This window comes from Chaetomium strumarium (assembly GCF_033439665.1).
Source record: "Chaetomium strumarium strain CBS 333.67 chromosome Unknown B0T15scaffold_5, whole genome shotgun sequence".
Taxonomy (NCBI): Eukaryota; Fungi; Ascomycota; class Sordariomycetes; order Sordariales; family Chaetomiaceae; genus Chaetomium; species Chaetomium strumarium.
The window spans coordinates 770,605-784,237 of record NW_026944433.1 but is presented as its reverse complement, the minus strand read 5'-3'; the positions used below and the strand labels follow the sequence as shown (position 1 = coordinate 784,237).

The 13,633-nt window shown below is 56.2% G+C and overlaps 5 protein-coding genes across 5 annotated transcripts; 3 read left to right on the top strand and 2 right to left on the bottom strand.

Annotated features, from left to right (window-relative positions):
- Nucleotides 1-1,657: 1,657 nt before the first annotated feature.
- B0T15DRAFT_400687 (AEX-3 domain-containing protein) lies at nucleotides 1,658-4,720 on the top strand (the record flags this gene model as incomplete). Its single annotated transcript, XM_062865076.1, has 5 exons — nucleotides 1,658-2,047; nucleotides 2,128-3,147; nucleotides 3,208-3,444; nucleotides 3,500-3,971; nucleotides 4,026-4,720. The coding sequence occupies 5 exons, from the start codon at nucleotides 1,658-1,660 to the stop codon at nucleotides 4,718-4,720; spliced, it is 2,814 nt and encodes a 937-aa protein (XP_062719885.1).
- An 850-nt stretch (nucleotides 4,721-5,570) lies between these two features.
- Nucleotides 5,571-6,367, top strand: B0T15DRAFT_512302 (Mss4-like protein; the record flags this gene model as incomplete). The annotated part of the gene is made up of 3 exons (XM_062867973.1): nucleotides 5,571-5,775; nucleotides 5,906-6,072; nucleotides 6,239-6,367. 3 exons carry the CDS (start codon nucleotides 5,571-5,573, stop codon nucleotides 6,365-6,367), a joined length of 501 nt encoding a protein of 166 aa, XP_062719884.1.
- A 563-nt stretch (nucleotides 6,368-6,930) lies between these two features.
- B0T15DRAFT_535556 (uncharacterized protein) lies at nucleotides 6,931-9,190 on the top strand. Its single transcript, XM_062869502.1, has one exon. The coding sequence runs from the start codon at nucleotides 7,410-7,412 to the stop codon at nucleotides 9,111-9,113; it is 1,704 nt and encodes a 567-aa protein (XP_062719883.1). The 5' UTR covers nucleotides 6,931-7,409; the 3' UTR covers nucleotides 9,114-9,190.
- B0T15DRAFT_535555 (RmlC-like cupin domain-containing protein) lies at nucleotides 9,148-11,041 on the bottom strand. The gene has a single exon (XM_062869501.1). The coding sequence runs from the start codon at nucleotides 10,672-10,674 to the stop codon at nucleotides 9,556-9,558; it is 1,119 nt and encodes a 372-aa protein (XP_062719882.1). The 5' UTR covers nucleotides 10,675-11,041; the 3' UTR covers nucleotides 9,148-9,555.
- Nucleotides 11,042-11,043: 2 nt separating this feature from the next.
- B0T15DRAFT_535554 (uncharacterized protein) lies at nucleotides 11,044-12,525 on the bottom strand. Its single transcript, XM_062869500.1, has 3 exons — nucleotides 12,212-12,525; nucleotides 11,991-12,074; nucleotides 11,044-11,920 (listed from the first exon to the last, which is right to left on the bottom strand). Exons 2-3 carry the CDS (start codon nucleotides 12,051-12,053, stop codon nucleotides 11,372-11,374), a joined length of 612 nt encoding a protein of 203 aa, XP_062719881.1. The 5' UTR covers nucleotides 12,054-12,074; nucleotides 12,212-12,525; the 3' UTR covers nucleotides 11,044-11,371.
- Nucleotides 12,526-13,633: the final 1,108 nt, after the last annotated feature.

Here is a 13,633-nt window from a genome sequence, read left to right as displayed (position 1 = left end):
TTGTTGGATTGATCATTTCAGTGCCCGCCTGTGGGAGCGACCTCGTTGCGTCGCCGTCGTCAGTGACTGCCGTCAAATGGGTCCGGGCACGCCATTGCTTGCCGATCTCCACGAGTTTCCATTTTGGTGCATAGCGGCCGACGCCAACCTCCTCAGATGAGACGTCTCGTCGCGTGCTGTGTGCGAAATAGATTTGTGATGCCGTGCGCCGTTTTGTTTGATCAACTTCCTAATAACGGCAGGGAAAGCTGCAGCTTGTTCTCGGACCCCTCAAGGCAAGATTGAAGATGCCCTCCGTTGACCCGTCAGACTGGCTCACCGCAGTCACCTGGCCCAAGAGGCGAAATAGGTATACTGAGGAAGCAAGGTGATGTGCGAGCGCTATGCAGGGGCAGTCAAGAAGTGGCCCGTCGCGGTCACGGAAGCCCCTTTTCAGCCTCCGACCTCTCCGAGTAGGGTTTCTCCGCCGACCCTCGTTATTCCAGGCTACATACAATGCCATCAGAAAAAGACAGATGCTGTTGTCATCTTATTGTCCAGCCCGATACCTTAACTTGAACATTCGAGAAGGCGCACAGTGACAGCCATTCGGAGCAAGGGCTACGCATTGACGTGATCTGTGAAAGAGCCGATTTCCTGCATGCACAAACGAAAGCTTCTGGCACAGGATCCACAGAAAAAGAGAAGGTTTATCGAATGAAAGCAATGTCAACAAACGGTAAGGAGAGCAGGGCCAAGTACCAGGTACTAACCAGCTTGGCGCATTTTGCATTGAGATTGCATGCATTTCCACAGCTCCAAGTGCTCCCGCCGCTCAGGAAGGGCGGCGATCTTGAAACAGAATCCGAAGCCGACAGTACCGAGTACCCACGTGCCGAAACCAACCATGATCTTGGCGCACGGAACCCTGGTTAGCTTGCCCTTGCTTCTGCTGCAGTGCTGCTCCTTTCCCCTTGCATGGGTGCGCCGTTAGCTCCCTCCACCTTGCATTTCCCAATTCCGCATTCGCCGACGCCATTTCCTAAAGTTGCTTGGCTGCTTTCCCTGACCTTGCAACCTGCAGGCTGCCTTTCTTTTGCAGGCCCTCCTGCTGCTGCGACGAATTGGCGAATCCGTCTCGCTGAGCGCGGCGCACCTCAACTGCCCTCATTTGCTCCGTTTTTCTCATCCCATCCTGGCCTCGTGTGTGTGGCCCGGGCAAAGGCGCTCGGCCCTTCTCCCCACCCCGGCCTTGCCTCTCCTCAACTTTTCTTCGTGCCTTTCGTTAGTGAGCTCTCCCACCAACAATCTCCGCGCCCTCTTTTCCCTTTCCAGGGACAACCCAGCAGAGCAGCGTGGGAAGCACCAAGACTGGGAGCATCAACAGCGAGTCTGTCGTGCCTGTCTTCCCCGTGCCTGTCTGTCTTAGGACGCGGTGAGATTGCGCCGTCTCCTCCGTCTTCTTACGCCGGGTTGCAACGAGACACACCAGGCGCCTGTTTTCCGCGACGAACCGGCAGCATCGCGGCACGCCGGCTTGTGGCTACAGTTTGCTGAACCGGTGTCAGAGAGTTAGGTATTGCAGTCCAAACACCTGGCTGCCGCCAGCGGGGTTGGTGATTGATTCGCAAACAAGCTGCAACGATAGGGACCGACTGACGGCCTCAGACTCACCAAAATGCCGCCCTCACTCAATGCTCATTCTTCGTTTACACGCCCGCGGACTGGCGACCGCGATGGCCGTCCCGTCACCCGCGATCAGGCCGACGCCAACCTAATAATCCCGAGCCGGACCTCGTCCCTCCACTCTCGCATCACCCAGCCAATTCCTTCAACGCTGAATATGAAGCCGCAGCAAAGGACGCCCAAGACGCTTACTCATGCCTATATGGTCTGCGGCGTTGGCCGGGAGCCGTCACAATGGGTCAAGGCCCCGGCGCCGGCTCAGGGAAAGATCGGGCACATGAAGGGTGCGGTTCCCCAGTTCTGGCTCCCCGAGATTCTGGGAAGCAGTCCGAGGTTGGAACAGGACAACGAGATCGCCCGGGCGTTACATGCTGCTATGAGGGTATGTTCTTCGATGCGCGCCTGCCGGGAACCGGCTCTACCCCTTCCCCCTTCCCGAACTCGTTTGCTGACTGACCATAGGCGTGCTTCCCTCATGACGTGGAGATCTGCACTGGCCGTAGCCAGCCACACTGCGTCCACCATGCCTTTGTTCTCCAGCAGGACTCGTCTCACACTCTTTACGGTATCTGCCTGCGCGTCTGGTCGCGCGCTGATGAGAAGCGGGCCGAGACCATCCGGGAGCTCAGGAAGCGGACGGAGCCCGACTTCTACGACAACCCGGAGGAGCAGTACTGGATCCCCTACTGCCTGTCATTCCTTTCGCGCTACCCGCTCTATAATCTGCTCGGGGACTACCTGCGCGGCATGTGGATTCACTGGAATAAGGCTACTAACCTCTTCCACGCCGAGGAGGTGTCTCGAATCCTGAGCTTCCCCGCGCCTCGGCTGAATGATCTGGTCCGCATTGACATGAAGGACTATGCGCTCTGCTATCAGTTCCCTTCCTCGCCAACCGGTTTCCAGAACTTCGCCATGTGGCCGCTTTTCTGCTGCCTCTCGATCCCCAACATTGTTGGTGTGATTGAGGCAGCCATCTCTCCTACACGCCGCATCATCTTCGTCAGTCATTACCCCGCCATGCTGACCATGGCTGCTGAAACGGTCCGCTTCTGTGTTCGGGTCTACGAGTGGAGCGGCCTTTATGTACCGATTGTCCATGCCCGCCACGCCAAGGATCTCGTCGAGGAGCCTGGTCCGTACATCCTGGGTATCACAGCCGAATGCCGGTCCCTGTTTACCGCTCCTCAAGACGCCTTGGTTGTTGACCTGGACCGCAACTTCGTTCTCACCTCGAACCCGCCGACAGCTCTTAACCCAGGCCAGCGCAATAAGTTCGTGACGAGACTCACCCAGGCACTCAACGGTGATGTCACACCATCCGGCGTTCCTCAGCACCTGCGTTCGGCCTACGGCGGCGGAAAGCTAGTTCCGGCTGGACAAATCATTGTTATGCGTGGGGAAGTAGAATCCATTCAGGATCCTGAGTGGTGGAACCAAGACGCGGTGATGGCGGTCATGGACCATGTCTGCGAGAAGATGGTGAGTCACGAGCTCGGTGGCGGAGCTGCGGAGTGACTGTTAAATGCTGACGATGCGCAGGGTCGCAATACGGGCCTGAAGGCCGTCTTCGGTGGATCCGTTAAGAAGCCGCTGATGACGAAGGTTTCGATGAGGCATCTGAATGAGATCGTGCGTGAGCGGAACCAGTACTCGAGAGATGCGCTGGAAGCGTGGCAAGATTTCATCAATCTCAAGGGCCGCCTGGATACGGAGCTCAACAAGGTTACCAAGCGCAACAACTACCTGAACGAGGAATTGGAGAGCTGGAAGCAACAGGTGAGCTTTCTAGAAACATGGCGGGAGTGTAGCGCATGTGCTGACAAGGATGCAGTTCCTTAAATTCCAAGCGTTCGCCGACACTCTCACAAAGGAGACGCAGGATCTTAAGGTCAAGATCGAGAACCACAAGCGTGAGAACCGCCGTCTGGCCGGCCTCATCGACCAGCAGAAGGATGATGCCTCTAGACTCTCGGTCCGTCTTGCTGGCACTGAGAAGCAGCGTGACGATGCACTTGAGGCTCTTGTTCTTCAACAGGAGATTGCCGAGGAGCTAGAGAGGGAGCGCAAGAGGAATAGGAAAGAACTAAGCGCCCTCCAGCACACCAACGTGACGATCGTTAGGCAACGAGATGAGGCCCGCCGTGTCGTGCTGCACCTCCGGAGCTTGATCTCTGGCCAGCACCACCACATGGAGCACCTCGTCAAGACGCTGACGTCCCCAGAAGAGCTTGCCGCAGAGATCGAGGCCGGTTTTGCCGCCCAGGAAGAGGCCGAGGCTGCTGCTGTTGCGGCTGCTGCTCAACGTAAGATGCCCTTGCCCACCACTGATTGGAACGGTGGCACTCACAGTATCGTAGAAGAAGGTGTGGACGAGAACGACGCCCGCTTCATCAAGAACCTCACGCTCGCCAGCCGGCGCATCTCGACCCAAACGTTCATCGACGTGGCCGACCGTCATCTCAAAGACAAGACGGATGCCATCGCCCACATCATCCGCAACATTGCGGAACAGTGCCAGGCCGCTGTCGAAGGCCTGCAACTCGCACAAGATGCCGAGCTCGGGAGGCCGCAATCGTCGGCCTCCAGGGCTCGGGAGAGTTTAAAAAGCAGGAGAGGGAGTTCTCTCTCAACTGCCCCCAGTGACGACGGAACCGCCTCGGCGGCCACGTCCGACGTCGGTGATGATTCCACCCTCCTCAGACCCAATAGTGCGCGCCTCTCTAGCATCCCACCCACACCGGATCTCATTCCCAACCGCAGCAGCACTAGCATGTCTTTCGCGAGCACCACGGCCACGACCCCTGAGCGGACCTCCCAGCAGTACCTCATCGGAGGCGGAGCGAGTCACCTCGCCGGACATGACATCCCCACCAAGATCGTGGAGGACGACGAGGACGTCGATGACCTCGACGGCGACGAGCGCGTGGGAGAGTCCGAGGGAAACCCCATCCCCGCGCCCCCGCAGGAACCGGGCGTCGTGGGTAAGCACGCGGAGAGTCTGATCCACCGGCCCTCGGGCGCGAGAATCAGCGCCCTCGGGGGCTCGCGCTAATCTACAGACTCGCTGGAGGAAAAAGGTAGAAAATGGTCTTTGGGTTAGGCCAGTGGGAGCCAGGAAAGAGAAGTTCAGGCCCCGTCTGTCTGTCTGTTTGTCTTGATCTTGTAGTGCAATGTGGATTTGTATATCCCTGTCTGTTTATACCACTTATGCGAGGAGGGCGATCCTATTTCCTTTTCTTTTGGCTTTCTCTATCTTCAAAGCTCATGGGCTTGTTGATATTCACGACGACGACTTCCTCTCATTTTCCTCTCGTCCTCTCTTCGATTCACATATGCCTGGCTGGCTATTATTCTTATCCCCTAGCCTTCAGCATAGGTAGTCCCTCCAGATATCATTTTAGTTATCCTGTTCATAACGCTTTGGCCCGATTTTTATTGGGGTCGATGTTCTATGCCTTCGTGCCGGGTTGTATGTATCGTGGTGTGAGGGTTTGGTGTGCTACTGTAGCTGTGTCTGCAGGACCTAAATCCATGACTACATCAGTCAGTAAGATTCCCATCTCGCTCTCACATCCCATGACGCCATGCGTTGATTGGAGAGTCGGGCGCTATTTAAGCAGACTTGCGGCGCATGCTACCGTCTCCATACCTTGAAGAGGGGTAACATCCAAGCGGAGTGGAGTAATAACGGGTATAAGGTAGGGGCAATCACCGTTCCGGGGCCTTTGGATTCATGTTCTATCCTCACATCTCACATCTAAGGTATTGTACCACTGATCAACTCCAGTCCAAGTTCTTCTACAGATACCGTTAACTTCGTATCATGTTTCACTAACCGGCTCCCCTTAACAGAGCTTAATCCGTTAGGTGATTCCTCTGGACTCACGTCCTGCTGCTTTATCATGTCTCAAGAGGAAGGGAAAACGCCCGTAGACACTCCTCCGAAGCAGCAGAAAGAGGAAGAGCAGAAGAGCAGCGGCACGTACGAGGCGGGCTGCCATTGCGGTTATATCAGATTCAGCGTCACGTTGACGCCCGCGCTGCCCCAGTACAAGGTGCTGAACTGCAACTGCTCGGCGTGTACACGATTCGGTTATCTTCTCGTTTGTGAGTCGCTGCTTCAACTACTCCACTCCCACAGTTGGCTTGGAAAAGGACCGGGATGGGGGAGAGGGGGAGAGAGGGAGAGGGAGAGAGAGAGATGGAGAGACTAAAAGCAGTGATTTATATTTCCCAGACCCCGAGGCCTCAGCTGTTACGTGGCACAACGACAGCCGCGCCCGCTGCAGTAACTACCGCTTCAACACAAAGGCTAAGGATCAGATGTTCTGCAAGCACTGCGGCGCCAGCATCGGCATCGACTTCCGCGAGGTTCACGCACCGAAACACATTTATGGTATCAGTGTAAGTCCTCTTAGTTAGGTAGTCTTTGTCCCAGCTCTTCTCGTCTGTGTTGTTATTTATTTTATTCCTTTCCTCCCGCTTCTTGTCTCAATGATATGAATAAGTGGGTGAGGCACACTCGGGCAAGAGACGGTTCTTAGAGTTGGAAGCTGATGAGTTGTAAAAGGTTCGTACTTTCTTCGACGTCGATCTCGACTCCCTTACTTACGAAAAGTTGGATGGACGCAACATGGTTCGGCCAGCGGGAGATCTGTCCGGTCAGTATTGGGACGAGGAGGCGCAGAGGCTGAAATAAGGGTGAGGGGTTGAAATAAATTCCAGCTTGGAACCTGGAATGGCCGAGTTGGAAATGACCAAGCCCAACCCATAAGCACCTTCTACACTGCCGCAGCGACAGCGGTCTTGACCATGGCTTTTCTGCCAGCAACTCTCCTGGCTGTGAGCACCCTTTGTATTATCATCGTCTTCAAGAAATAGAAAGCCGCTTGCACCATCGTCTGTGACATCGACTAACGGCACCGGCGGCGTTTCTTCAGACATATTTCGCCACCCCTTTCATGACGGAAGAAGCGCCCGGCCAGAAACCATTTTGGGCAACAGCATGCCCCTAACACTGTTCGTTTTCACGTTGGCAAATTTATTGCATGGGGGCCTGCGGTGCTTCCTGGGTAGGCTTCCATGGGATTCCTGTTGGTCAAAAGCGAAGGCGTCACAGACGAAGCGCTCTGCGGATATAAGATTGCGCGAGACAGGGTTCAAGTTAGTTGAGTACGAGGGGAGAATATACCGATCATTATAGCATCGAAATATCCCACTGCCCGAACAAATGGATAAACCACAGGCAATGAATGCTTAACCCCCAGATTACCCTGAGAATAGGTGCGTCTAGTCACTAGTCACGGCCAGGCTAATTGAGCTTCCTCTGACTGAGGTCATCTTTTTACTTTAAGCCTAATCTACGCGAGATTCGTAGGTCAGGTCCTCATCAAGTGCAGATGAGTTTAGCGTGGGGGATTTTGACCATGGAGTGTTCGTTTTCATCCGATCTTTTTCCTGGTGTTGTCATCCGGCTAGATAACGCCGGGCTGCTGAAATTGTTGTCCGTCGCATCTCGAGACAGTTTCGTTGGCACATGCGTGGGCTGGTTGAAGTTCACCGTGGAAGGCGGCGTGGATTCTGAAAGGAGGCAGTCGGCAGAAGGCTGCAAGTGGCCAAAAAAGTTCCGATAACGCTTATCGGCCATCAAGTGATCTGCTCCTCGAGAACCGCTTTTCAGACCACAACTCGCGGAATCAGACCTCGGTCCCGAGACTCGAGAACCCGCGATCGCCCTCGCCATGTCCGGGACGGTGCTCAGCACTCTCTGTAGCATCTGCCATGCGCAACCCCCCAAGTACAAGTGTCCACGATGCGGCGCGCGCACTTGCTCTGTGCCGTGCATCCAAAAGCACAAGGCGCGCGCCGATTGCGATGGTGTCCGCAATCCCCGAGCGTTCATGCCTCTGAGCCAGCTGAAGACCGAAGCCGGAATCGACCACGACTTCAACTTCCTCACCTCTATCGAGCGTGCACGTGAACGGGCTGAGAAAGACATCGTTGAAGCGCGCCGACTGCTGAGCGAGAAGGACCTGCGACCGCCCAACGAGGACAAGCTGTACGAAAAGGTCTGGCACGGCGACGAGCTGCGCCATGTCCCTGTACAACCGCAGGATCATATCAAGCATGGCCGGCCCAACAAAAGCTTCTCGTTGGCTGACGGTGGTGGCTTCGAGAAGCGTGTGCGCAGACGGCTGCGGCACTTGAACATCGAGGCGCTCATGATGCCCAAGGGCATGGCACGGCAGCGAGAAAACAAGACAGCTTTCAACAGGCGCACGGAGACTATCAATTGGCAGGTGGAATGGCTCGTCTACGGAGCTTCCCAGCTCGGCCTGCCGGGTTTACAAACCGACCAACAACAGCAGCAACCTCTGCGCGTCTTGTACAAAAGTCTTGAAGGGACGCCCCTCAACACCGCCCTCGCCACAACGCTCGAGTGGCACCGCGGCCAGCTCAACCGTCAGGCCCGCGAACAACAATACGACCCCGAGGGCAGCGAGAACAACGAATTGGACGATTCAGCTCCGCGAAAGAAGCGCAAAACCCACCATCACCACCACCACCACCACCACCACCACCACCACCACAAGCGCAACGAAAATAAACCCGCCTCACCACCAACAGTCCAAGACCCAACAACATGCACCTGGCCCGCGGCGCCATACCCGTCCCAATACCCGCTCACATCAGCCTGGTCCCAAACCAGCAACACCTCCCCTTCCGTCCCGTCAACGTTCGAGGAGCAGCTCAGCCGGTCTTGGCGCTTCTACCTCCTGAAAGTCGGGCGGCCGATGCCGACGCCCAAGACGCTCATCCCGCTGGCCGCGACAGAGACCCTGGCGAGCGCGCTTGCCGGACGGACAGTCCTGGAGTTCCCTACCGTGGTGGTCACCCCTAGCTGCGGTGGTAGTAGTAGTAGTAGTACTATACCGGAGGGTTATGTGGTTGGCGACCCGGCTGAGCGGAGGAGCGAGCCGGCGGCTGTGAAGGAGGTGGGTGAGGAGGGGAGAGCGAGCGGGTATACTACTGGTGGTCGGGGCGATAACAGGGTTAATGGTACGAAAAGAGCCTTTGATGAGGGAGGGAGCAGGAATTGGAACGGCAATGGGTATGGGTACGGAAGGGGAGGGAAGCGGGTCAGGTTTGAGCAGCGCCGCCCTCCGCAGGCGCGGGAAGCTGTTGTTGAGGAGCCGGAGCCGGAGCCTGATGATGAGTTCGAGGAAGGCGAGGTTTGTAGCGACGAGGATGAGGCCGTGGCTGAGCCTGACGGGAGGGTTAGCGTGGGAGTGGTGGATGTTGATGGGAAGAGTGGGGATGAGAGTGAGAGGGACAGCAGCGCTATGATTGGGGAAGGCAACGAGGAGGGGGAGATCCGTGCGACCAAAGGTGTCAAAGTGCAGGGTGGCCTGGTTGACTACGGGTCATCGGATGATTCGGAGTGATGGGCGTGATGGTAAGCGGAGGAAGTAGAAGGAAGGGGGGGGGCGGGGGCAGTAGGGGGGAGAGTAGGATCTGATACCCTTGGCTGGGATGCAACAGCTACGATGCCTACTTCTGCAATTTCCGCTCGAGGTGGCCGAATGTAGCCCACTTCGGCATGCTTGTATATTCGCAAACTATTATACGATATAGAAACCCCCTGGCCAGAACAGACCGTATACTTAACATCGTTTGTCAGCTAGACCTATACCCTAAGAGATAGAACGAGCTTCAATCAGCTACTAATTCATCTCTCCTCTCTTCCTGTTATTTCACGCTTAGGTGTCACTCGATCGTACAAGTGAGAGTATACACATTTGAAGTCTAGGTATCTTGCTCCCCAACACTAGCACACAACCAAGCAGTCTACCCGGCCCCCTTCCTTCCTTTACAAGCCATATTCGCCTAATGCACCATGCTCTTCCCAATCTCGCTCTCCCACCCGTTGGCCCTCTCAAATCCGTTCGAGTGCGTCTGGTAGTCCATAAACGCCTGGTACACCTCCTCCTGGCTGGTCAGCACAAACGGGCCGTACTGCACCACCTTCTGGTCGAGCGGCGTTCCAGCGACCAGCACAAACCGCGCGCTCTTCTCGGCGCCCGGGTCCACCGCCGCATACACGGCCTGACCCTGGGACTCGAACACGACGTTGTGGAACTCCCCGACCGTCCGCTGGCTGCCTTCCTCCCCGATCAGCACCTCCCCCTCGAGGGTGTACGCGAACGCGGTCCACCCCTCCGGCAGCGGCTGCACGATCTTGCCGCCGGGCTTCACCTCGACATCGAGCAGCCAGACGGGCGTGTACGCCAGGTCCTTGACCGAGTCCACGCCGTGGCTCTGCCCGCTGATCACCTTGACCCTCACCCTCCCGTCGTCCACGTCCACCTGGGGCACCTCGTCGGCCTTGAGATCCCGATATCTCGGCTCGCACTGCTTCAGCCGCTTCGGCAGGTCGACCCACAGCTGCAGGCCGACGTTGACGTCGGTGTCCTGCGCGGGCATCTCGGCGTGCACGATGCCGCGGCCGGCGGTCATGAACTGCAAGTCGCCCGGGTCCAGCCGCCCGCGGTGGCCCGCGAAGTCCTCGTGCTCGATGCCGCCCTTCAGCAGGTACGTGATGGTCTCCTGCCCGCGGTGCGGGTGGTCCGGGAAGCCGGCGCCGGGCGAGACCGAGAAGTGGTCGAGCATCAGGAAGGGCGACAGGTTGCGCAGCCGCGGCGTGCCGATCGACCGGCGCACCGTGGCGCCCGCGCCTTCGGATTGCTCGATGGCGAGGAAGGTCTGGCGGATGGCGCGGGGGATGAGCCGTGTGCTGGTGGTGGACATGTTGTTGGGATTGGTTGTAGTTGTGACTGAGCTGTTGCTGGAAGTTTTAATGTCTGCTGGGAAAATATGGGAAAGAAGGGCTGATGATGATGCGTTCGTGAAGCTGAGAATGTCTTGGCTAAAGAGGACAGCTAAGATGGAGCAGATTCCCACGATGATGGAGATACTTGCAACGGTGACTGGAGAGAAGGTCCTCATCGAGTCAATCGAGATGATGAGGCCTTATATAGAGAACTAACGTCTTAGTCTGTTTTTAATGTACAACACCGGCTGTGAGACCAGTTTCCCAAACAGCGACAAAGCATCCGCTCAGCTTTTTATAACGGCCACGGAAATCTCATGAAGTTTCTCATCGCTGCCCCTCAATGACTAAGGCTAAGGTAAGAAAACCGCCGGAGCAGTTTTGGTGGCTAAAAGGGAGGTTGTTGCCGGATTGGCTAGCGCCAGTTGCATTTGCTGCTTACGTCATGTGTCTGTCATCAGCATACACAGTAGAGGGGGACTCGAGGAAGGAAATAAGAGCGCGTCAATCACCTCATCACCAGTCATGTCGGTTGTGTTGGTTTGTCATGAGAGTAATTATCTCTCTATTCCATATTTACCAACCCGCGCCTTAATCAGACAGTTTCCATCCTACTAGAACGATATTAATCTTCACCAAGGAGAAGCCTGCACTGAGTGGCTCCGAAGCCCAATGAGGGGCTCCTTTCGCCGTCGAGGCACATCCGAAATCCCAGGATAAAGCTCCAGCTCCCTCCATTCCGATCCGGCAATATGCACTTTCTCACCATCCACAGGACTAGCCGCTGTCTCTTTGCTGTAGTTGAGAGTTTTTGGGGGTTTGACGTTTGACGCCTACTAGATCTGCCACCGATTATGCCCACACCACACCTTCTCAAGAGCTCGCGCTCTTCGGCTGGCGTCCGTTCTGAGACTCGGCGTTCTGCTCTTGCCGGGCGACGGCGGCCTCGAGGTTGTCGACCTTGGCCTTGATGGTTTCGCCGAGGTGCAGGGACTCGGTCCACTTGAGGAGGCTGCGCGCGGCGTAGACAAGGCCCTCGCCCGTGATGACGGCCGCTGTCATGACCGCCGCCTTGCCGCTGGCGACGGCGTACCCGCCGCTGGTCTGCTGGTACTTGCCGTTGTATACCTCGGTCACGTGCTTGACTGGGCCGTAGACCACCTGCTTGGCCTCGTTTAGGAGCTCGGGCGACGGCTTCTTGACGACCGGAAACTTCTCCTCCACCTTGGACAGCGTCTGGTCGCCGAGCTCGTCCACCCGCTTCACGTAGGGCTCCACATACCCGTACGGCTTGTTCAGCATCGACAGCATGGGCGCCGTCATGTTGTACGCCGAGTTGCTAAGCTGAATGGACATCCTCCCAAGCGGGTTCGACTTGAAGACCCTGACGCTATCCTGAACGGCGGGATATGTGAGAAGGTGCTGTGTGTTACGCGTCAGCCCGCTGTACTGGGAACGGCGAGATGCGATGTAGAGAGAGGAGTTAGCATACGCGGAGGGTGTTCAGCTGCGGTACATCGCCGTCTGGCACAGAGGTGGTCTTTGCGCTGGACATGGTTTTGGTATTGCCGTTGATCTTTGGAGCCACGTTAGAACTTTGCCGTCCTGTAACGAGAGAAACAGGACTCCGGTGGATTAAGACAGAAGCGAAACAATGTACGAGGGAGATACGACGCTGTACCCGAGTGGACAGAACTGCAGGTTTCGGCTCACTTTTTGTGATGGTTGGGATTGGAATAGGTTGAGGTCAGCCAACAGGGTGCCGTGATAAGCCAACAAACAGTACGTGAGGTATGTGCGACCACAAGCTTTGGGAAGGAACGTGAGACAATCAAGGGAGGAGACCGGGAGAATGTGGGAAGGACGGGTCTGGAATGCCTTAATATGTCTGCAGCAGAACGGTTACGCCACTCCGACAGTGGGAATCTCCATGTGCTCAGACAGCCAACCAATGTCCGCCATGACGGCTCGGTCTCTCGTGGTGGGCTGTCGCAAGTTGGATCTTTATCGCCGGCAGCTGTCCTGCATGGCCGGTGGGGTGGTTGAAGTGGGCTGAAGCGCAATGGATTGCTTCATCGACCACTCAGAACCACCAGAGCCCGTATGCATTGATAACGCCCTGCCCTCTTGGCTGGCATGTGAAGTGGCCCAAGCTCCCTAACGGTCTTCGAATGCGTCAGACCCAAGTAACTACCGCCAGAATATGCCTGATTCGGCATCGCAAAGCCTCTCCCTTAGGAGTTGGTTCGTTTCCGGAATCAACAAAGGCGCTTGGCTGCCAGAAGCTGAAGAAAGGCCTGACGCTCCAGCCTCGGTGAAGCTCGGCTCGGAGAAGAAGCCTCGCTCTGCGCCTTTCTCGAGTCAAAGAGCTGCGTGCTATCCGTATAACTGCATCATCCCTGATTGCGATGTCAACAGTGAGGGGAAATGCAAGCCGCCGCGTCACGATAACGTATTCATATCCTCTCCTCGTACGATAGATAGTGGATAACGTAGTCAGGCCTATGCATTAAGCACCGCGGACAGCCATGCAAGCCCCGAGGAACTATCCCTGACACTTTTTTTTACAATGAGATCACGTCTTGACTTCGAAATGAATGTCCTATGGAACCGCTGCGGTTGACATCAGAAACAGAGCAGCCCCACCCGAAGCACGGTTACCCTTTCCGTTACGTTGGGCCCACACCTCGATGCAACCTCAAAACTTTGACAGGGGTGCGTTTTCACATGCCAACAAACGATCCATTGACTCTCTGGCCTGGAATGCCACGAGGGTTCCCAATCAGGTGATTTTCTGGCGGCAAAACATCGAGAACGTGCAAATACAAGCCCTAACTAGTGTATTGCTTTGTTTTGCCACCACGGCCGAGGTAATTGAAGATTCTGGCGGCGAATAACTTACCCGGTCAACAAGGTATTTGTACACGCCGGAAAACTCAAATCTCTAGTTCATCATACCGAGTGGCGTGCCATCTACATACATATGTAAAATCTTGCACCTGAATTTCCAGAACGTGTTGGTACCATGTCCACTTCGGACCGAGCGGCATCGGCAAGGTAAATGAACAGCAGTCGCCTGTGAAGCCGACGCCCCACACGCCTTCAGCTGCTTGCCTCGTTGCCCCGAATGTCATC

What these genes read in the sequence shown, in the direction of transcription:
- B0T15DRAFT_535556 (XM_062869502.1), top strand. Translation starts at nt 7,410, where the DNA reads ATGTCCGGGACGGTGCTCAGCACTCTCTGTAGCATCTGCCATGCGCAA.
- B0T15DRAFT_535554 (XM_062869500.1), bottom strand. Translation starts at nt 12,053, where the DNA reads ATGTCCAGCGCAAAGACCACCTCTGTGCCAGACGGCGATGTACCGCAG. An exon ending in CGCAGCTGAACACCCTCCGC is followed by an intron (nt 11,921 to 11,990) that starts GTATGCTAACTC and finishes CGTAACACACAG; the next exon opens with CACCTTCTCACATATCCCGC.
- B0T15DRAFT_535555 (XM_062869501.1), bottom strand. Translation starts at nt 10,674, where the DNA reads ATGAGGACCTTCTCTCCAGTCACCGTTGCAAGTATCTCCATCATCGTG.